Source organism: Enoplosus armatus, chromosome 15, assembly GCF_043641665.1.
Source record: "Enoplosus armatus isolate fEnoArm2 chromosome 15, fEnoArm2.hap1, whole genome shotgun sequence".
NCBI lineage: Eukaryota > Metazoa > Chordata > Actinopteri > Centrarchiformes > Enoplosidae > Enoplosus > Enoplosus armatus.
In genome coordinates, this window is record NC_092194.1 from 11,322,468 (window position 1) to 11,345,424 (window position 22,957).

At 40.5% G+C, this 22,957-nt stretch overlaps 1 protein-coding gene across 1 annotated transcript in view; it reads left to right on the forward strand.

Moving 5' to 3' along the window:
- Positions 1-22,463, forward strand: part of mboat2a (membrane bound O-acyltransferase domain containing 2a) — a 40,048-nt gene extending 17,585 nt beyond the window's left edge. Inside the window, exons 2-13 of the mRNA XM_070920008.1 lie at positions 2,191-2,336; positions 6,658-6,735; positions 11,738-11,833; positions 12,962-13,017; positions 14,691-14,745; positions 15,602-15,788; positions 16,415-16,607; positions 17,341-17,444; positions 17,535-17,599; positions 17,758-17,890; positions 18,768-18,919; positions 19,932-22,463. Of these exons, the coding sequence (XP_070776109.1) occupies positions 2,191-2,336; positions 6,658-6,735; positions 11,738-11,833; positions 12,962-13,017; positions 14,691-14,745; positions 15,602-15,788; positions 16,415-16,607; positions 17,341-17,444; positions 17,535-17,599; positions 17,758-17,890; positions 18,768-18,919; positions 19,932-20,109 (1,443 nt within the window). The 3' untranslated portion in view covers positions 20,110-22,463. The remainder of the gene's footprint in view (positions 1-2,190; positions 2,337-6,657; positions 6,736-11,737; positions 11,834-12,961; positions 13,018-14,690; positions 14,746-15,601; positions 15,789-16,414; positions 16,608-17,340; positions 17,445-17,534; positions 17,600-17,757; positions 17,891-18,767; positions 18,920-19,931) is intronic.
- Positions 22,464-22,957: the final 494 nt, after the last annotated feature.

A 22,957-nucleotide genomic window follows, 5' to 3' on the forward strand; every position in this document is an offset into this window, starting at 1 on the left:
GGACCTTTTGTTTTAGTCTCTCCTGCTGGATTATTTGTGAATTATACTCATCTCACTCCCAACTGGGTTCCTCCCTTGAACAATACCAGCCACAACAAAAGAGGCCAGCTCCTGATATTGAGGCTCCTGTGTGTGTGTGTGTGTGTGTGTGTGTGTGTGTGTGTGTGTGTGTGTGTGTGTGTGTGTGTGTGTGTGTGTGTGTGTGTGTGTGTACAGTATGTGTACAGTATGTGTATTCATATATACATGGAAAAACAAAAACACCACCTAATGCCATCTGATATGACTCAGATGATTTGTGGCTACATCTGTTAGTCGTGCAGACTAAAGGACCTACTTATTTAAGGCTATATCTGTCCCCTCTCTCTCTCTCTGTCTCTCTCTCATTAATCATACAGGATCCATAGATAATGGATGGTGCTCACGGTGTCTGTAGCCTTTCACTGCTTACTGGCCAGACAGATCTGTTAACATGACCTATATACATGGACGGGCCATTGTGCCTTCAGACACGCATCAGTGAATGCGACATCACACAAACATGAAGGATTCTTAGTGGAGAAGTGTTCACCTTTTACAGTATTTAGTATAATGTGATTTTTTTGTTGTGTCTGCTATCCATTTAATGCTTCTGCTTCTCTGCCTTTAAATAAGCTGTAATTTAGACAGGGTTTTTAAAAAAAAAAGATGTGCACAGTCACTGACCATGTATGACCACAAATGTGAGGTGATGTCATTGTACTGAAATAACAGCTCTTGTATTGCTCATACTGGCCTTGTATTATGTCTGTGTGTGCATTAACATTTGTAAAGGGAGATTGGAGGCAGAGAGTGCTGACTTAGAGAGGAATTTTTTTGCATTTTGTGCTGATGTGTAAATGTGTGTGCAAGTGTGGAGTTTGATAATAAGAGTGATGAATAGCTGAGCCACATGGGACGCATAAATCCTTAATAGCAAGACACATCAAACATCATCCCTGAGTCATCACTGTTTATGGGCCGAAAGGACATATGCAGACATATACACAAACACAGCGCTGTGTATTATCTACAGTAATGATGTCAGTGAGGGATAATTGACTGTCTACAGAGAGGTAGGTCATGTTCATGATGGTGGTTTAATCAAAAAGTCTTAAAATAATTACATTTACAGGATAACTCAACCCAGTCAGATCAATAGGACGTAATATATTGTATATGACCCTCTTTTCTATCTTATACCATATGGTTCAGGATTGGTAGAGATAAAGTGTTGTTAATCAAACAGAGAGGTTTCCATTGTCCTCCCCTCGATGGATCCAGTCAATCTCACTATTGTTTGGAGTAAAGCCTCTTTGCCGTGCCATTCGGAGACATTAGGAGATGAAATAAGGTCTCAAACACCCACTCTAACCCAGCTGCACTATGACCTGTCAGACAGAAAGTATTTATATACAATTATATATTTATATATATATATATATATAAAAGGTTGATATCTGTTGTCTTATTGTTTACTGGGAGAGAGAAAGCGATAGTGCTTAGTGGACCACACCTGTGTTGTTGCACATTTTAGCCCCTTTACAACAAAACCTTCACATGTGAGAGAAAACCATAAGAATCATGTAGATGACAGTTCAATTACTCACAGAAGTAGTCAGAGGGTTTCAACAAAATATTTATAATTTATTAGTTTAGTTACTGTCAAGAAAGCAATTTTTTGCAATCTTAATGACCTTGAGAAAGAAAATTGTAACTGCACGAAGTACGTTAGCTTGCTAACTAGCTAGTTAGCCTCTAGCTAGTCACGAAGACTAAATTCCTGTTTAAGCTCTGACATACAATTGGAACGTGTAACCCCTCTGGATAACTATTGTAGCTTTACTTTCTGAATTTTCTCTTTAGGACACAATTGTGGCAGCCATTTATATTTTTATTAGCAATTTAATTCACCATTCAGTGATCACCTTGGGGGACCATCAAGGAGACATGCACTGATAAAGACCTTTTATGCTACTTTCATGCAACTGACATCTGGCATATTTCCTTTTTATAAGTTCACAGTTATTTTGACAGTTTGATTATTTCCCACTATTTATTTGGCCTGCCCTAATATCGCTCTAATACCAGAATTTGGCACAGGCCCATCTCAAGCTATTCATCCTGATTTCATACCTCTGTAACATTGTTTTTGTGTGTCCCTCTGTGCAGGTTAACTTTGTGGCAGGTCAGCTGTTCGCCCTGCTGATGGCTGTGTGGTTTCGGATCTACCTCCATCCCAGTAAGACCAGTCCTTTCATCAGACATGTGGTGGCCACTCTGCTGGGTTTCTACTTGGCTCTCTTCTGCTTTGGCTGGTGAGTCACTGCTCTGTTTATCCCACAGCTCTTTTCTTGTCATCACTGTCATTTTATACTCTGCTCCTTCCTTCCTTCCTTCCTTCCTCCGAATTTCTTCCTACAATATTTTGTTAGTGAGATATTTTCCTGCAGACTTTGGCCATGTCCCAATTCCATGCTATTGTAGTACACTACTATAAGCTGCTGGATTGTTTGAAAGGATGTTGTTAATGCCATGGTTCAAGTGTTGGTGTATGAAATATTATGTAATGTTATGTAATGAAAGGAAATGTTATATAAAGAAGTGTAATGAAATTTTGCTTCAGTTAGTTATTTCCTACATTTCCCAGAATGCCTCTCCATAAACCTCAGAGAATGTACCTGAGCATTTCAGCTACAGCTGAAATGATTAGCTGACAGAAAATTAATCAAACTATTTTGATAATCGATTAATCTTTGAAATAGTTTATCAAGCAACACTGCCAAACATTTGGCTGTTTCCTTCTCAAATGTGAAGATTCTAAGCTTCTGTGATACTGTACATGGTAGTAAATGGAATATCTTTTTCAGATAAAACAGGCAATCTCAATACACAACCTTCGGCTCTGGGAAATCATAATGGGCATTTTTCACTACTGGTATTTTGTGTTTTTTATAGACAAAACAGTTTATTCATTAGTCAGAAAATGATAATCATGAAAATTATCTTTAGTTGCAGCCTAATATCAGCTGTATTAATTACATATAGGTTTACCCTTTAGAGGAGTGAAAAGTATTTCTGTTTGAGCAAAAGAGAGCGTCACACCCCCTCGGCTAAACGCAACACGTCTTGCGACTGCGCTGCATAAAGGTTACTGACATATAGTCATAGAAAGAAAGACTAAATCTGAAGCGACTGAATAGGAAATGAAACTGTGTGCCATACTTGCATTCAATTTGGTCTTGGGCTAATGTTGAGGGAACCCCAGCCCTGATGTTTTGCTGGCTTGCTAGCACTAGCAACATGCTAATATGCTAGATCGGGGGACTCTGTAAGGACCGACAGCTAGTGAGAGCTCCTATTGATTGGATTTGGATAGAAACCTGATTGCACATTGTATAATAATTAATTGTTACCTGAGAAGGAAGTGTAAATGATAAGGCAGTGAACATACACATCTGCCAAATGAAAAATAAATCGTCGGTCATATTGCATTCATAATGTCACATTTAGACTCCCTTTTAGAATGATTTGTAATTAAGTGATTTGATTAATATATCCTTAAATTGAAACAATAGTTCAACATATTTATGAACTAACAAATTGGCTAATTGTGTCATTTTATGTGAATTTGATTAACTGCTTAATAGATGGCTTCAAATTTCAGTGTTAATTATTCATTAATCAGTAATCAATTACACAGTCTGAAATGGCTCACTGACCTGATTCATATTTTTTTATTGTTTTCTACATTTGGTTGGTTATCTGTGGGAACAAAATATATACAGCTGAACAACAGGAAGTGATACAAGCTATTTAATAGAGCCTAAGTGTTTTAAATAGGGGAACAATGGTTATTTTCATTATCGATTAATCTGCCAATTATTTTTCAGATGAACTGATTCATACAATGTCAAAAATAGAGGAGAAAGATCCTCACTGCTTCCAAAAGCCCAAGGTGGCATCTTCAAATGTATTGTTTTGTCCAACCAACAGTCCAAACCCCAAAGATATTCCATTAAAATTACATGAAAGAAAGAAAAGCTGGAACTAGACAATGTCCAGCATTTTTTAAATTAGCTATTTCAATTCTAGCAGTGTATCATTGGTGATAGTTGTTTCGAGTAATCGATTTGATATGTAAAGAGTGTTTCTTTCATTGTCTTACTTTTAAATTATCAGTCACTCCAGTGAATTTGCTGTTTCTTATTCTGCTTTTGTTCTCCTGTCATCATCCTACACCCGTTTCCTTGTTTGCTACTTGTCTGCCATCATCCTCCTCCTCTCTTCTCACGTCTGCCCTTTCCCTCCTCATTCTCCCTCACACCGTCCTCATTCTCTTCATCCTTGCCAAAGCAAATTGGTCGATAGGGTAGTAACTGATATCCAATTAGAAAGCTATTGCCCTGTAATAGACAACCCACTGTACCTCTGGCAGAGTGCCTCTCAAAGTCCCGCTGTGCGTGTGTGTGTGGGAAAATGCTAACCAGGTGAAATGTTACCTGGTCATCAGGTTATAGGTGATAGGGTTTTATTTGATCACCCTGCCAACAGACGGTTCATGTACATGATGCAACTGACACTGAGCTGCGGTTGGATCAGGTTATTTGTTGTGGCTAGGAGAGGGGATGCAGTATAATTCATTCCTGAATCAGAAACAATACTATGCTGTAGTTCAAGCATGGCATGACAGTGTCACACAAAACTCCTATTGCTAAACCAAAGTATGGACTGATATCTGTTGATCTTTTGTAGAGGGTCGGCCCTCAACTTGAGTAGATATCAGCATTTATTTCCATGTGTTTTATTATGTTTTAAATTCTATGCTGCTAATTTACTGTACTTTAAAGGTGAATGTTTCAGATGGTGGTTGTAAATGTTTACAATGACTTTTTCCTCACCCCAATTTCATGAATCTGTATTCAACATTAGAAAAATAAGGATCAAGTAGAGGTAAAAGATATATACAATAGCACTGGAGATGTCAGTACCCATCGGCTCACCCATACTGGAATATGATCGTAGGTTAATTTCTGCAATCAGAACATGTCACCAGATGGTCACCACATCCTAGCAATAAAAAGAAAATATATATATATATATAATAAGGAAGTGAAACATAGACTTAGTAAGACAACACAAGTAAAATGACTGTACTATAGTCACTGAGCTGTGAATGGGTGCTGGTTTATTGGGTAACAAAACAAGTATTGTGAAAAATTTGTGTGCATCAGAAAGAAAACGGACATAGTATTCTTCTGTATGAACAAAAAAAAATTATTTACAGAGTTCAGGACTCTTATCCTGTCCATTTGACCAAGATGCGACAGTCTCTTTGTCCAAAAAATACAATCAATAAATTAAGTTTATGTTTGGGAATGCCTGCCAAAGAGTTTTATTTGCTTCAGTAATTAATAGAGCATTAGCCCCTTTAAATATCTATAAGCAGATACATTTTACAAAGGCAGTATATGGTATTTATTGTCCATGGCTCAGTGCTCTAAGCCAAGTATAATATGTTATACACTAATTACAGGAATACGTGCTCTAATCACTTAAATTTGCAATACCATACCAGATAATGATGCAGAGATTGAAATGAGTGATTCAAAAAGACAGGTGTAATTATTTGATAAACTTCTCAAGCAGAGTTAAGGTCACAGCAACTTAGAGCCATGCACATGTTAATTGTTTATAGGATCCCAATCAGCGTCTGCCAGTGCAGCTTGCTCGTGCGTAATGCATGAATGCGCCTATGCACGGCCTTGCATTTGCACACTTTTATTCTCATACACACGCACACATATAATAATTTAGGCTTTCACCGCACAAACACTCACCCTGTTCTGTCTTAGAGGGCACCTGGCTGCAGCCCCAGAGGATCTGGCTCACAGATGCTGCAGAGTGTTGATTTATTTTAGGATGTATTCCCACTCTGTCAAGCTTGTTTTTGAATGTCACTGGTGAACACATTTTGAGATTGTTGAGCAGTTGAAAGAATCTTTTTCGTCTCCCTTCCTCAGATATAACTTCATTCTTAACCCTTTTGTTTGCTGGGCAGTTCATTCAGTTCACCCAGCTTGTGCTCCCTTGTTCCCTGCCAGCCCCTGATGCCCTTGCCCTCTTTGTTGACTCACCACTAACACATTGTGGCATCTCTCCTCTCCTGGAGGGCTTGACGTCTGTAGCATCACACACTGTGCCCTTCAAAGACCCATCTGGTGGCTGCTGCTGCTGTTGAACTGTGTGTTTGTGCTTGTATGTGTGCTTCACGGGAGGGTGGATATAAGTCAGAGATTGATCAACACGCACACATTCATGCAGAGTTCACTGTTATGTATATATAAGGAGTCAGGAATAAGGAATCAGTTAAGACCATAGTGTGACGGTGACTGTCACTATCCTGCCCGGTGACTGGAGATGACACATTACTGGTTACAAAGGTCTGGCCTCACATGGCTGATGGTGTGACTGTGGTTTCATAATACTGTCATTTCCTCTTCCTCATGACTGTATGGGGTGGCAAAGCAGGGTGTGGATGGCAATACAGAGAGCAAATAAAGTCTAGTATAGTCTAGTTAAAAGGTGAATATGAGATCAATCAAGTGCCTTATCATTTATGGGTCTGTCTCTCCACAGGTACTCCCTCCATTTCCTGGTGCAGAGTGGTCTGTCCTATAGTGTGATGATCTTCGCTGGCCTGGAGCACATGCACAAGTAAGTGCGAGTGGAGTGGAAATAAAATACCAAATTCGATTAAAAAATTTACAAGGTTTCACAGAAAATTGTTATTTGGCTTCACGGTTCCTGTAAGTGTCCAAATCACGCAGAATTGTAAAATGCCTCATAATTTCTCCACATTAAACGACAAAGACATTTGTCAAAGCCAGTAAACTGAAATCTTGTCAGAAATGTCAGATTAGATGTTAGATAATGTAAACACCTCATAATAGTGAACGATGGATTTGTCTTCTGTTCGCGTCTTCATTCGTTTGACTGTGCTTTTGAGGCATATGAGCCTGGGTCACGATGACGATGATTCTGCCCCCAGGCTTCCATCTGTGACCATGGCTCATCAAGACAAACACACACACACACACACACACACACACAGATTGTCTTTGATGTTATTTTTACCAGAATTCAAGGTTATGAGTGCAGGTGTAAACAGTAGATGTTTCCCCCTGGGGAGAGCGCTCTAAATAGATGCTAACAAAACATTAATCACAGTAGCGACTGCCCTCAGAAAGAAAGGACTCAAAACCCAATGACAGAATGACAGTGATCTAAAACACAGGACAGGTGTTTATCTACATTAGAATATGGCATTTCAACATCTAGCAGTGTTTTACATCCCAAGTCATATCACAGTATTCCTGGAAGCTTAACCCTCTGCAAACATCATTAGTGTGCTTTTAGCCTGGTGGTTCTGTCCCTTGTGTATCGTGTATATCGTGGGTAGATAAGCAGTGGCCGCTCCCTATTAACTGTAGCTCTTATAAAACTGAAAAGCCAACACACCTCCATCACCCCCCACCCCCCCCACCCCGGATGAAGGTGCAGCTCAGGGGCAGAGGCAGAGAAGAGGACAACCACAGAGGCAGGACGCACTGACATGTTCATGTTTGCAGAGGGCGTTGAACCCACTGCCTCGCGTTTTTGCATAACAAATTATTTATTATCGTAGCCACAGGTTGAGATTTAACTGGGGCTCTGTACTGAGTATACAAGTCCTCCCAATGTTTAACCCATGGCCTTTAGTCTTTGAACTGAACTTGAATTGGTTGCAGTGGTAGTCAAAACTTTGTCAGGACATTGTACGCATATGTATATAATGTAGTTCCTTCTCTCTATACAGTCCCCTACTACATTTTGATTTTTTTTTGCTCCACTCTCCCAATAAAAACAGTCATAGAAGTAGCCCTTTGGTGAAACTCTCACCTCCATCCCTCCGGCAAGCTATCCCTCCTCATTATGTTTTTATAGTATTACATAACATGCTGTAACTCTTGCTAATGATAATACCGCTGAGTAGAGATAAAATGAGTCAGTATGATGCTGAATATGGAGACATTTACCTCCAATACCACCTTCCACCATGAGACTTGCTTGCTGCAGTGACAACAGTTAGGCCTGGACAAACTTTGGGAACACACTCAACAGCACACAATTCCCAAGACCAGTGCACTGTGGCAGGACGTCTGCCCTCTATTTGTTGTTCTCCCACTCAGATACGCGGCTCTTGGGGGGGGGGAGGGACAGCTTTATGGAGTTGCTAAAAGCTCTTTTTCTGCACTGTGGGAATGGCTGTGAATGTAAACCCAGCTTAGTGTGGCTCCAGACTGAGTCAGTGGTGAGGCGTCATATTTCATACTATTCACTCTCATGCAGCCCTGGATCTCTCACTCTTCCCCTCTCCCACTCCCGTACTCTCTGTGACTTTTCACCTGTTGGATGCTGTGAGCAGACAGAGAATGTTCTAGACGCACAGAGAGCTGTGAAATCGTGAGATATGGTGTAACCAATGGCTATGACAGTAATGCAAGGGCCCTCTTTAATTGAAACAGGTGCTTAAGAAGAGCCATAACAAAATTATGATAACTCAGACAAGACATGCTGTCAAGCTTCATGTAAATACAGTCTACAGTCTCAAGTGATCCTTGTACTCTATTGTAGTCTGTTTATTTTCTTTAAGGATATTCTCTATTGATTTGCAACATGTATATTTTAGATGGTCGTCCACTTCTAGGAAGAGTTGCAGTCATTTTCAGTGCTCTCCATTTGTAGATGATCTGCCTCACAGTGGACCGATGGAACTCAATTTTTTTTAGATGAATTTGTAGCTTTCCCCAGACAAATGTGCTGTCCCTACCCTCTTCCTAAGATTTATTTCCTCTCGGCATGATTGACTTATATGGGTTCACTTTGGTAAGACTAAACTGACTTGATTTAATCTGTGTTTTGATCAGTGCTGCCCAATTTCTTCCCTAAAGATCTCTCATTTCATTGGTCCATGTCGTTGGTTATTTAACCACCAATTTGTCCCACCTGATTGTATTTACCTGCTTGTTTTAAGCAATGCAGCTCAGGGTTCACTAACTTTTGCACCTACAAAAGTTTTTAAAAATATATTTTGCATATAGTCTTGACTACACATTTGATTTCCTCAGAAAAAAAGTATATGGAATTGATAAACATACACCTGTTATATCATATAAAAATACTGGTTCTGATTAAATAAGGAAATAATGGTAAAACAATAGAAAACTCTACAATGCTCAACCTCGGTTCATATGCTTTCAAACAGCATTGTATGTGTAATATGTGTACTAGGGGTGTTTTTTTCTTCTTTCCTATCCTGTCAATCATCTGGCGACCCCTCAGATGTATCGTGTGACCTCTTGTGCGGGATCCGACCCACAGTTTGGGGACCACAGTTAAAGCCAAAGCCAAGCCAGCTATAGTGTCTATATGTTTCTGTTTCCTACCTGAAGCAGTGGGGGTCCACTGAGTGGCTCTCAGACAAGTTTTGTCGTGGAGGACGGGGGAGGGTGATGCTAACAGTTGAGCCTCGTTTCCCAAACAGGCGGCCCAAGAACACTAAATCAGAGCAGACACTTTCCAGCGAGGGGCAATGAACATTAGCTCTCTATGATGGTTGACCTACTCGTGAAACCACTCCATTACTCTGTATACAACTCCAGTTACAGCCAACTTATCCTCATATTATTCTATCTGTAACATAAGCATGATATTTAATTGGAATTTGTATTAGTGTAGGTGTGAAAGCATGACTGTGAATCTGACGGTGATAAGTGTGCAAATGACTGCCTCGCAGTTGCATGCTGAACAGATGGAAATTTCCTCTGGATCTGTGTATGCATTTGAGCAAGCATGTGTGTGTGTGTGTGCCTTGAGGCATTTACTATGTGTACACAACCTCAGAGAAAGGTCTTAGAGTGTTCAGACATTTATTTATGGCCTGTTTTTCGTTTTCATTGCTCCATGTACAGTGTGTAGCCATACCTGCGGCTCCTGTGTGGCTCCTTGTCTGCATGTTGACCCGTCTACCGCTGTCCCACAGTGGGAGGCCAGCCTACTTTAGTCCCAGGCTCCAATCTGATGTCTTGAGTGGAAATGAAACACCCCCCTCTGAGCTATGTTTTACACAAACACAAATCAGATGAGGATGAAGACAGGATCCCTGGTGGGCCCACTGCAAATATAGCTGCTGCTGCAGCAGATACAGCTCATATCCTCACTGATAACTGCAGCTGTGTGCTGTCGGTAGAGAAAGCTGATCTTGGTGAAATGGGGTTGTTGCTAAGGATTGAAAATGTTAGCAGAGTCATCAGAAAAACCTAAAGGTTTCTTGCTCTGCTAAAATGTCCATTTTAAACATTTTGGTAACTCTGTTCATCTTATCTTAACTTTGCTGGAGTGGTCTGCAACAGGATATTGTCACTCGCTTTGGTGTTTCTTTCTACAGTGTATAACACATCACTGAACGGGGAAAATAATTTACTATATTCACTTTTATTTTTGCCTCGTTGGTTTTAAGTGTATTGCAGAGAATAGTACCTAAAATAGGAGACATTTGTGAATGAGTGGCAGTTTAATTCTGCTTTTCATGTCCCATTATGAATTCAATTACCTGGGATTGAACCTTTTAATTGTGTGGCGTGTTTTGGGGCTTATTTATTATTTTAACAAGTATTACAAAATGTATCCATGCAGCACATTTAGATGAGCCCTGTGGCTGTAGGGCTGGTCTGGGAACATGGAGCCGTGTTTCTGAAAAATATTGTGTACACTGAAAAACATGCCAAGTGTGGGTTGGATACAAACACAGAACTCTAGGAGCACATAGCAGGATTGTATTATAATTATCTCCTCTGCACAGTGCCTTCTCTGCCTTCTCTGAGGGTTTTGTGATTAACAGTAGTGTGTAATCTTTGTCTGAGTTTTTAGAGACTAGAGAAAAGATCTTGAAAAGTCTGAACATTTTTCATGTTGCAGCAGTGTGAGTGGGTTATTTTATTTTGTTATAAATGCTTGGCAGTGGAGATAAGGTGATGTCTTGGACTGCAAATACAGTAGGCTCCCATGATCAAGAGGTCCCGTTGTGTCTTATCAGCAGTGCAGCCTTGCTCTAGCTGGTGTGTTGTATTCCTTCTCAGAGCAGCACAATCCTCTTATTGTCGGCAGCAGAGGAATGCTAGCTAGCTAGCTTTGACTTGAGCTGACTCTGCAAACGGCTTTGTACAACAGGCCTTAGTGCTGCTCTGTCTTTGGTATTTTGTTAAAAGGTTGCCTTGTCCTTTGTCTTCAACCGCTGACGGTGACACATTATTGGAGCCTCCTCGGCCCTTTTGTCCAATTTTCAACCCCCTCCCCTTTCCATAGCTCTGCCCGCTTCCCGAGGCCACTGTCTTTTGTACTGTACTGGAAGAAAGTCCTTGTTCTGCCACAGATATGAGAACAAAGGGATGCACTAAGTTTATTTATTTTCTCTCCTCAGAACTAAAAGTGCATTGAGATGCCCTTCCTAAAATTGAGATTGACAATTAACGTTAGAACATTTGCACCAAGATTGCATAGTTGTTTTTGGCTTCTGAATGCAACATTTCTGTATTTTCACTTTTTTTTTTTTTACCTACATACACTGTGTAATCATTAATTTCTCTCCTTTCTCTTTTTCTTTCCTTTCTCTGTACAGGTACTGCTTCATCGTGACGCTTGGCTATCTGATATTGTGTCAGATCACACGAGTCTATGTGTTTGACTATGGCATGTACTCTGCAGATTTTACAGGGTAAGCTACACTAAGACCACAGAGCTCTTTATAATCTTTTTGGTTCTTAATTAGAAACTGAGGACCTCCATTGGTCTTTGTTTGCTAAAGGAATACAAGTGAAAAAAGAGAAGTTACCACTAAGAGTCAGGGGAATATTAGATATGACTCAACCAGTCTGAGCTACACAGAAACAAGAGCGTGTCACGCTGCTGTGTCCACAGTTGATAGCGACTATAGTTCCTTGTGGTTGGTTCCCACTCCTCCAGACTGTCTGACAATTCAAGCAGACAGGCTGCACTCCCAGCAGGGTGGGGGTGGCTAGTTGCTAAGCAACCTAATGCAAACCCATACTGCCTCTGATTTCACTATTTCAGCAACCTCGTCTGCTGTCCCTCTGTTTTTCTTGAAAATGTCAAAGTCACGTTTTTCTAAATGCCAGTGCGAGCCTTATAAGCAAATGTGCTTTGTTTTGCAGGACCAGGGAGTCTCTCATTTTCCTCAATCCTTTGAAACAGTTTTATTAAAAGACCAGACAATCTCTGCCCTGTTGCTTGTTTTTGACTCTGTAGCTTAACATGATGCTGCCACCAGCAGTTTTCATGTAAGAAATTAGTCAGGAACTTGCAAACATCAACAGAAAGGTTGTTTATTTCTAAATACAGGCTAAAGCACATGAGAGCAGGTTTCACAATGTTCTTTGATAGAGAATGGCTTTATTAAGTCAAGAGGAAAAGGGCTGAGTAGCATAGGACTGGATTAGGCCCAAAGAATAGAGAAGAAGAATAGCTAGAGGAAGTTCAGAAAAGGTCTGCAATTACCCTGGAGGAAACTTCCCATTGTGGAGACATTACTGCAGCTGATACTGGTGCTATTATTACTGGATGAATTGGCATCTAAGGCCATTAGCTCCCTGTGTAAAATGCAACAATACTGGTTGAATAACTGTGTGCTAGCTAACTAAACTAAAAAATCAAGCATTCAAAATAAAGGTTAAGTATGTGAGAAAAACATTTATTAGAAAATGTCAGCTTATTAAGAAAAAGTCAAACACCGTGGTGAGCTGGTTGTGTGTGCTGAGTAGAGTGTTTTTAAAATTCACAATATTAACATGGCCCTTTTCTGTTTCTGTTTGATGCTCTTTATTAGGCCCATGATGGTTATAACGCAGAAGATTACAAGCTTGGCGTTTGAAATACATGATGGTAAGACGAGCATCAAAGCATCTCCGAAGCATGTGTGTTTTCAGTGTGTGTGTGTTCACTTCTTCTGTGGAAAAACAACAAAAAACAAAGTGGCAGACGTGACAGAAGTGAAAATGGTTCAGTTCTCTCAGGAGTTTAAAAACAGATCACATGGCCACGTTTCCGAGCCAGTTGTCAGTTCCGACAATGGACTAGTGAACCAGAAAGAGAGCATAAACACAGTTATGTAATGGGGTAATGCCCAAGTATGCACTCTCTCCCTCACTCTTTCTCTCTCTCTTTATAGCAGTTTAATGGCTGACTTTAAACACAAGCTGAATTTGAACTCGGCTGCATACTTTTAAAAAGTGGATAGTAACACTTTAATCTTTTATTAGCAAAATGTAAACCAAGCTAATATGCAGTGGTCCTGTCATTTGCCTGGCTAATACTGAAGTCAGCCTTTTCAAACAAATTTTCTGCTGTAATGGAACCGCCACATGTGCTAAATGAGCAATAAATAAAGATGGAGACTTAACACCGAGGTTAAAATAAACAAGTGTGATCAAGTGTCAGAGAGGCTTCGAGATTGAGAAGATGATGAGAGTCACTCGCAGCTTTTTAGTTCCCACTTGCAGTCTTAAGTCCCCTCAGGATATTCTAGACTGAACACAATCAGCAGTCTAATAACAGTCGATGTATTGATGTGTGTGTTGACAGGTGCATGCATGTGTATGCAGTGTAGAGTGGCCTGGTGTTTTAAATTCTGTTAAGGTCACTGATTCTCCTCGCAACTGTGAGTCTAATGAGAAACTAAGACTGTAATCCCCATCCTCAGAGAACTGTCACACCCTGATACCTGCCTGCTGTTTATACTCACACACACACACACACACACACATACACTTGCCATATTTTTATACAGTAATATCCTTAAGAGAGATTGCTCGTATTCCAACTCTTATTAGAGGCACAGTGAAGCTTCACTCTTCATCTTTTCATTCATTTGATTGGGATCAGAGGTTTAATTGTGGCTAGAGGAGCAGCAGAATCTAGCTAAACATAGCTTCGCACAATGAGCCACACACGCAACTGTATACGCACCCCATGTTGCCAAATCTGGCAACGAGTGTCCAATCTAATGAGTTGCAAAGCCGCAGATCTTCATAAACAAAGACTAGACTGATTAAAACAAATATACCCAGACATTCAGCCCATAAAATAGAGCGGGCTTTTACTAACCTTCTCGATAACAACAATAACTGCTATCAGGATATCTGGCCAAGGTGTCCTCTTTTAATTTAACAGTAAGCAACCAACGCAAAGGTATTACCAGAGCACCGGAATAACCTGTGTTAGAGGATGAGTTCTTATGAGGTTATGTACACAGCTGCCTGTTGCATCATCCTTTCTTTCTGCTCTTTGCTCATTCTCTTTCTCACACTCACTGTCCTCTGCCACCTCAGCTGAAGGAAGTTGGTGTTATTTACATTAGAGGGCCATTCATGTGTTGCAATGGCACGCTCCTCTGACACTGGCTGGGTTTGGTTGCAATACCTGGCAAACACTTGTCACTACTATGAACGTCAAAGTAATGTGTGTATTATGCTGTTATCCATGCCCCGTGTTACCATTGAATGAAACAATGATTTCCAGCTTTATTTAATGTGACCTGAATCTCTGTCTGTCTGTAGGTCTGACCAAGCGAGACGGGCAACTGACTCCCAGTCAGAAATACCTAGCTATCAGGTATGTGACTCAGGTATGTTTTTACTGCTTCAGGGGGATGGGCTCATTCAATCAAGTTGAATTAAAAAGTTGACATGGTCTTGAATTAGAGTTGATGAACTCAGTGTGAAAGAACTGATGCTCTTTATTTTAATAAAGGCTTCATTGCTTTCTGGATAGGAAATCACCACATTCAGGCTCTCTCTGGTGTTATCCAGCAGTTGTTAGGCACTCGGTATCCAAGAAACCACACATTCACTGCTCTCATGTGACCGGTATTGCTGGAATGCCCTACCCTCCATCTATCCTGCATTATAACCTCAGATCTCTTTCCCCGACCGGTTCTATTAGAGCTGGTAGCGCAGCTAAGGTGCAGAAACAATGTAAAAAGCTTGATTTTTTTCGTAGGCAGATGAATTGTTTCTGTAAGCAAACAGGGAGTTAATATGTGACAAAAAAACAGAACAGAGACAAGAGACAGAGCACTGACCAGTGTACCTATAAGCTCTCAAGTATGTGTGTGAGGCATCAAACCTTTGTTTCATAAACCTTAACTGGGCTACTTTGAGTCAGCCGCTAACTCTGAGACGGATACTGGGAAGGTGAGGAATCAGCAGTCGAAACGAGAGCTCCTGTTCAGGCAGTGAGATTGCTCCGGCACCCAGTAGATTAAATTCAGCACAGAAGGGTAAGAGACCACAAAAAACTTCAGAGTCCGTCAAAGCACTCAGGCCCTCCCTCTTTTCCTGGACAGTTCAATAGAATAGACCGCTCTGGTTTGTCAGTGTTTGACACTACTGCACTATATGAAAACATCTTCTAACTTTTTTTCCTACTAAATCTTGCTCTTGTCTCTTATTTGTCCGTGGTCCTCAAGGCGGATGCCCAGCTTGCTGGAGTACCTCAGCTACAACTGTAACTTCATGGGCATCCTGGCAGGTCCCACTTGCTCTTACAACGACTACATGGCCTTCATCGAAGGCACGGGCTACCAGCCACGCCACCAGGAAAACGCCAACGGCAAGGAGAATGGGAAGTACAAGCAGAGTGAACCCTCACCCAAGGTACAACACAGTTTTTACCACTTGAGTAGAAGTGCATAAATGTAAGAAGTCTGCAAACATCACTGTGGTAAAATAGACCTACACTTTCAGCTAGAGTTGGTGAAAAATGTTCTAAAATGCTTTAAACCCTCAAAGAGAGTACTTGAAAGAGTGGATATGATATTACAAAATTGAACTAAACTATGCAATTGTTTTTTAAATGCATATTTGAGTAATGTTTGAAAAAGGCCCATACAGTAGTGGAGCCGTGCAGGGTAATTATAATGCATTTGATCCCCTTTGGAGAAGCTGAGACATTATTGAGAATTTAACGACTCAAATGTCTAAACCTCAAGGTTATTTGTGTTTTCTTTCTGCATAATGCATTAATAATTTAATTACACTCCTAGATTTGAGTGTGTGTTTGTCTCAGAAGAGAAAGTAACAGAGAGCGAAACACAGACGTTGCTAAATATAAAACATGAGAGAATGCTCAAGGACTCGAGTCAACCTCGAGTCAACTTACCAGAGTTTTTGAAGTGCAAGTATCATGTCTTCTAATGTGGTTATTATTGTTGTTTTTGAATATAATATGGTATAATGGGTTGCTTCTTTGTGTCCCACTCTCTTCTCTCACCTCCACCCAGAATGATGTCATCTCTAAGCTGTGTACATGTGCCATCTCACTGGCCATCTATCTGTCGCTGTGCAAGCTGCTCCCAGTGGAGCACTCCATAGATGATGACTTTGTCAACTCCACACCCTTCCACCTTCAGGTCATCTACCTTTACCTGGCCATGCTGTCCCTGAGGCCAAAGTACTACTTTGTCTGGACACTAGGTGAGTTTGATGGTTTTTTTTATTTGATTGTTGGTGAGTCAAGAAGACAAGCAAACAATGAATACGTTAGTGGTAATTATAATTTCACCTTTACATGTAAAAGTGTAGAAGAGCAAAACTCTGGTAGAAGAGGAAGAGAGAAACATTTGTTGTTATTGGCCTTCAGAATCACATATTTGATCAAATAACAGCTGTCAAAAGAGACTGGGAGCGTGACAGTCTGTTGCCCTTGAAAGTGCCTGGATGGCCTTTGTGTGTCTCTGTCTTCTTCTTTCAATAATGATCTTAGACCGAAGACTCTGCTCGACTCTCAGTACAAAGTGAGTGAATTTGGAGTGTATGAAGCAGGGCTAAAAGTGATGTGAATTTCATACAGAAGCATAACTACTTTGGTTTTGTTCAATGCTGCTACTCATTTGAGTGGTATGAACTCACTGATCTGTTCTGGGTTCAGAGAATTAGGTTATTTTTAAAGTAGTCAGTACAGAATGTTGAGATACAGCCTTAAAAAAACTCTTATTTAACAGTGTTTCCTGAAGTAACAATGCCATCTAGTGTTGAATTGAGAACTGCAGCTCTTCATTCTTACCAATGACAAATCCATGTGATGCTGCGTCTCCATCTGTTTCTGTCACTGCTTCACAAACTAATGTATTCTAAGGATGTGGAGCTGTTGTCATCCTTTACTGCTGCTGTTCTAGTACTCAGAGACATTTGCACCTTTCTCCTGCAGCTGATGCTATCAACAATGCTGCTGGATTTGGCTTCAATGGATACAACAAAGATGGGTCCCCACGGTGGGACCTGATATCGAATCTCAGAATTCTGGACATTGAGGTCAGGCTCTTTTTATGAGATCTATTATATCCAGATAAAGGCCTTTTTTAATTAAAGCCTAAACGTATATTGTTTTTGGTCCAATTTCAGTTTGCCACCAGTTTCAAGAGTTTCCTAGACAACTGGAATATCCAGACAGCTCTTTGGCTCAAAAGGTAAAATGATTCAGGTTGTGATACTGTACCTAGCTCAGCTTCTGTGAGAGCCCTGGCTGTAGAGGGTTGTTGTCATATCTGCATAAATCTTTCATCTGTTTGTATTTGAATTGTTTTGACCAAACACTGGATGTGTGTCATGGCGGTCTTCTCCCCAGGGTGTGCTATGAGCGCTGTGCCATCAACCCCACGGCTGCCACCTTCCTGCTGTCAGCCATGTGGCACGGGGTGTACCCCGGCTACTACCTGACCTTCCTCACTGGCATTGCCATGACCATGGCTGCACGTGCAGTGAGTACACACACTGTTTCTGTCTCTACAGTACCTATTGTTGGAGCTAGCCAGATTCAGCCAAATAGATAGAAATCATAATTCTGGATTGGTACATTATGCTCTTGCAGCTCAGGAATCATAATGCATAGAGTGAATCACCCAGTCATTATAGAAATGTTGCCAGAAAATTATATTTATTTGATTTTCCATCATTCTGCAAGAGTCTAAGAGCTCTTTAGATTTACCACTGCTACTTAGCAGACCCACAAACACACAATGAAATACCTTTATGTAGAGTGAGGGGATGATGATAAAGTAGCATACCACATATAACTCATGTTTAAATGTGAGGCCATTACCACTAATCTCTGCTAAGCCAGACCTCTTCACTCCAGTCTTGTGAAAGCGGGAGACAAGAGGATATTTATGTAGAGACAGTGGAGTGATGGTACAGGGGGAAACTCACACTGTAATTCTGGATATTCTACTTGGGAAGGGTTGATTATTTGAAATGCCAGCACACTCAATTTGTTGTGCAGGTGAGTTCCTGCAGGGACTTTCTTATCTAAAAGGAGGACAAGGAGACCATTGACCCAATTACAGCATAAAACTTCTGGCCACTGCCACACGGACATGTTCAGAGATAGATTTCTCTGAAGAGTTATGAGATGGGAAAAGACAGAGAGAGTGGGGGGGGGGGTGGAGAGAAGGATGAGCTGATTATAAGCAGAACTAGGCAGTAATGCCTGCTGCCACGCAAGATTTCAGGAAATAGGTCAGTTGGTTCAATTAAAGTCTACTTAACAGTGGAAGGACTGGACTGCAATTTAAAGTTCATAGATTCATCTACTTGAAAATGATGTTGAGAACTCACAGGATGATTTCCTTCTTCCAGGTAAGGCACAACATCAGACCGTACTTCCTGGGATCTGACTCGTATAAGTGCATCTATGATGTCATCACGTGGGCATGGACTCAGATTGCCATTAGCTACACAGTGGCGCCATTTGTCCTTCTTGCTGTGGGACCCTCACTCAAATTCTACAGGTGTGTGTGTTTGAATTGTGTGTTGATATGACATAATATTGCTTTGAGCTGTATTGTTGACACTATGGAGTATAGAATATCAGAGTTCAAGAGAGAATACTGTAGCCTCTGCTTTTAAGTAATTAGTGGAGTGAGTTTTGTTATATTAAGCATGTAAATGCAGTTACTGGCCACAATGTAGAAACGAACACTTTTTCATTAATAGCCTGGTTCCCTTTTGTCAGGCTGTAACAGTTAACGAGGCAGCTTAATGAATGAAGGATGAGGAGGATTGATGAGGGGGAAATAAAATGAGCGACCCTAACATTGCTCGGCCGCTGCCATGAAATAAAGGCCCAACAATGGTCAGTGTCATTCAGATGAGGACTGCACGTGGCTGCTAGACAGGCTCATTAAAGGAGCAGGGGTGTGGGAGAAGGAGGAGGTGGAGCTGAAAAATATCCATGACTGTGTCTGTAGCCACTCAAGCGGCTCTGTGAGACTGTTTTTAGGCACAGCGCTAATGCTAACGTCAGCATGCTAACATGCTCACAATGACCACGCTAACATGATGCTTTGCAGGTATGATGTTTACCATGTTCACGATCTTAGTTTAGTGTGTTAGCATGCTAACATTTGCTTATTAGCACTAAACACAAAGTACAGCTGAAGCTGTTGGGAGTGTCATAAGTTTTGTAGGTAGTTGGTATACCGTACATCAGACAAATTAAGACTTTGACCTGATGGTGACGCTAGACGAAAAGTCAGGGGATCACCAAAGTCACTAGGATTCATCCTCTTGGAACCATGGATGTTTACAAAATTTAATGGCAATTCATCCAATAGTTGTTTAAGATATTTCAGTTTGGACCAAAGTGGTGGACCGACTGACCAACATTGCCTTCCACCAGCGGCATGGCTAAGAAACTAACTTACAATAATTTGCTCTGCACATATTTCTTGTTTTATTCTCCAACTACTACTTTATAATAAACTGTGTTGAGATAATTCTCACTTTGGGATGTCTCTGCAGGTCCTGGTACTTCTGCTTACATCTCCTCTGCCTTCTGGTGGTACTGGCTCTACCTGTCAAATCGAGACGCCGGCAGGCCAAAGAGCAGGACGGCCTACAGAAGGACAGCCTACAGGACAACCAGACAGACCACAACAGCACAGACAACAACTGCAACCAGAAAGACAAAGCCACATGAGGCTCAGGACAGAGACACAGTCCCTTCAGCAGCAGAAACATTTGACACGAACTAGAAACCAGAGCTGGAGTGTGGCGAGTCTGTTTACCTGACAAAGAACCAAATATCGGACGCTCTGAAAATCCTAACAGACAGAAAACACAAGTCAATGTTCTGTCAAAACTTCCAGTAGCAAGGATGACAGCAATCACACTTCTGACATGGATAAAGAGACCAGGATGTAACAATGGCCACAGTGTAAACTAATGAGTGATAGTGGTTACTTTACATTACATTAGTGGAAATGAAGACTTCCAAGCTGCCTTAAACCCTCTATGTACTCGTCTGGTGAAATAACAGTTGGATGACACGCTGCAAGAACCTAAATGCAGTTTCACCATTGTGGCGTCATGTTATACAAACAGAATAGAAGTGAGGTATGTGGAGGGTTTTTGTCATTGTCTGGATACAAGCCTCTGTTAGGTGGAAACCGAAAAAATGTGTTCATGTAAAAGAAACATAACCTTTATCATCAGCTGCCAATTTCAAACAGGCCTTAGGATCCTCAAAACATTGTTTGATTTCTATGTCTTTTTTAAAATCTTTATCGGAGAAGAGTTCACATTGTATGTGTTTTGTATTTAGATGTTTGTGACAACACTATTTGAAATCCATTCTCAATGCTTTTTTTTTCTGGGATGAATTGACTTTGCCTGACATACAGAATCCCAAAGAGGAATTCAGATCTCGTCTGCCTCCAGCAGTGGAAAATCTAAAAGAGGCACTGAAGAGTTACTAAATGGATTTCTGTTTCTTTTTTATATTTTTCATATCTGCTGCTTTTTGTTTGACAAACATGACTCATCAGATAAATGTGTTTCAAAGGGAGTTAATTTACCCTGTCGTGATTTAGATTTTTCTTTCTTAAGGATTTCTGACATGGAGTTCAGGGGTGTGATTTTCTTTTTTTCCATGTGTTCATATTTTCTCACAACAGGTTTCCTCTGTGTTCAAATGTCTTGTCTCTGTAATACAAGTATCCAAAACTATTTAATGAATGCAATAATAATAAAATTGTGTAATTGGGGAAACACAGTGAATTGTTAATGTCACTGTTGAGCACTCGCACAGTTTAATTAATTGTTCTAAATCCTACAAATGTAACAGAAATCTAATCGGATTACCACATTCACTGAAGACGTATTTAATTGTTAAAAGGTTGTGTTGCTATAATTATTACAAACCAATTGAATGTAAAAGTTTCCAAATTGATGCACAATGCATAAAAGTACACATTGTATTCCAGCTGCAAATGATCTAAGTGTGCAATTTGCGTTTGTCTGTGAGGAAATCCGCTACAGTTATTTATGTATGTGACATCATAATATTGTACAAACTTCTAAGACATAGACCAGCTGTTGTGGTGAATGGTCTTATTTCATATTGTGTGCACTTACGTTAAGGGATGTTTCAGGGTGCATTTACTGTAGGGTGTAAGAGACACTGGTTCCCCATGTTGTTTTGGTCCACGGCTCACCTTAAGCCTTTCAAATCATCCAGTTTACACGCAGCAGTTCAAACAGACACCCATGTGATTCATTTCTGTTTCATTAGAAATTTCTATGGATTTAGTCAAGAAAATGTGGTAACGTGGTGCAGAGAAGGCAACCTAAAAGGCACTGCGCTGTTTGAACAGTCAAAAGACACATTTTTACGTATCTGTTAGAGCAGGAAATAGTCTGGGGATTTCATGCCCACAATATCATAAACACTTTGAAGTTGTGCATTTTCTTTTGTCTGTAATTTGAGTTGATTTGTTGCATTTGTGTTGTGTAGAATAACAAAGCAGCAGAGGTGAGCTTTCAAGTATGGACCTCTTTGTTTCTTTTTAAGATTTTCTAACATTTGCATATTCCTGCCATAACTGTTTGTGTTACCAGTATTCATGTGATCCGTACATGTCGATGTGGTCTCATGTAAACCATATTTGTAGCCTGGGCCCTGTGTAGGCGAGTGTGGCCCACTTAAGGGAAAGGGATGTCATTCTACAAACATAGCGATTATTGCACTGCATGGCCACCCAAACCAGCAGATCAATGCAAACTGCTCCATATGTCCAAAGTGCCAAATCAAGAATGGCGCATTTTGTTTTGTGTGTATGTGAGCATGCGTGCCTGTGTGTGTGTGTGTGTGTGTGTGTGTGTGTGTGTGTGTGTGTGTGTGTGCGTGCGCGTGTGCATGTGTCCATGTAGTATGTGTGTGCGTGCGCCTGTGTAACATAATGGTTATTTTTGTGTCAGAAGGAAATTTATTGAAAGATTTGTATAACAGTACATTAAAATTCTGATTTATGTGGCAAAATAAAGAGAAATTATTTTTAAACACTAAAACTAATGTTTGATATTTATTTCAGTAATGGACATTTGTTTTTATGAGCAAATTGTTTGAAAATAGATTTTTTTTAATATTAGCAGTAATTGAATTTGATCCCGTATATACTCATGCAGCAAAGGCAAAGTCCCTACATTGTTGTGGTGAAACGTTACTGCATTATAACGGTGGTCCTTTTTCACGGCAGACATTTTGACAGGTGAAACAAATTGAATTAACCATGGCTCAATTCCATTAAGTGTCATGACAGGGAGCCAGCATGCACAACACCAAAGCCCTGGAACTACAGTAGCTCACCTAAATGTCATGCAGGTGTTATTAATGTTGTTAATTGCACCTTTGCTTTTTCTGCTATGACATGCCAAAGTGTCTTCTGTGGAAAAAGGTCAGTTCGTCATAATTGTATTCCTGCAAACTGCTGAAATGTTAACATATGACATAGATTTTAAAGAAAAAGAAATAAAAAAGGACCTGCAAT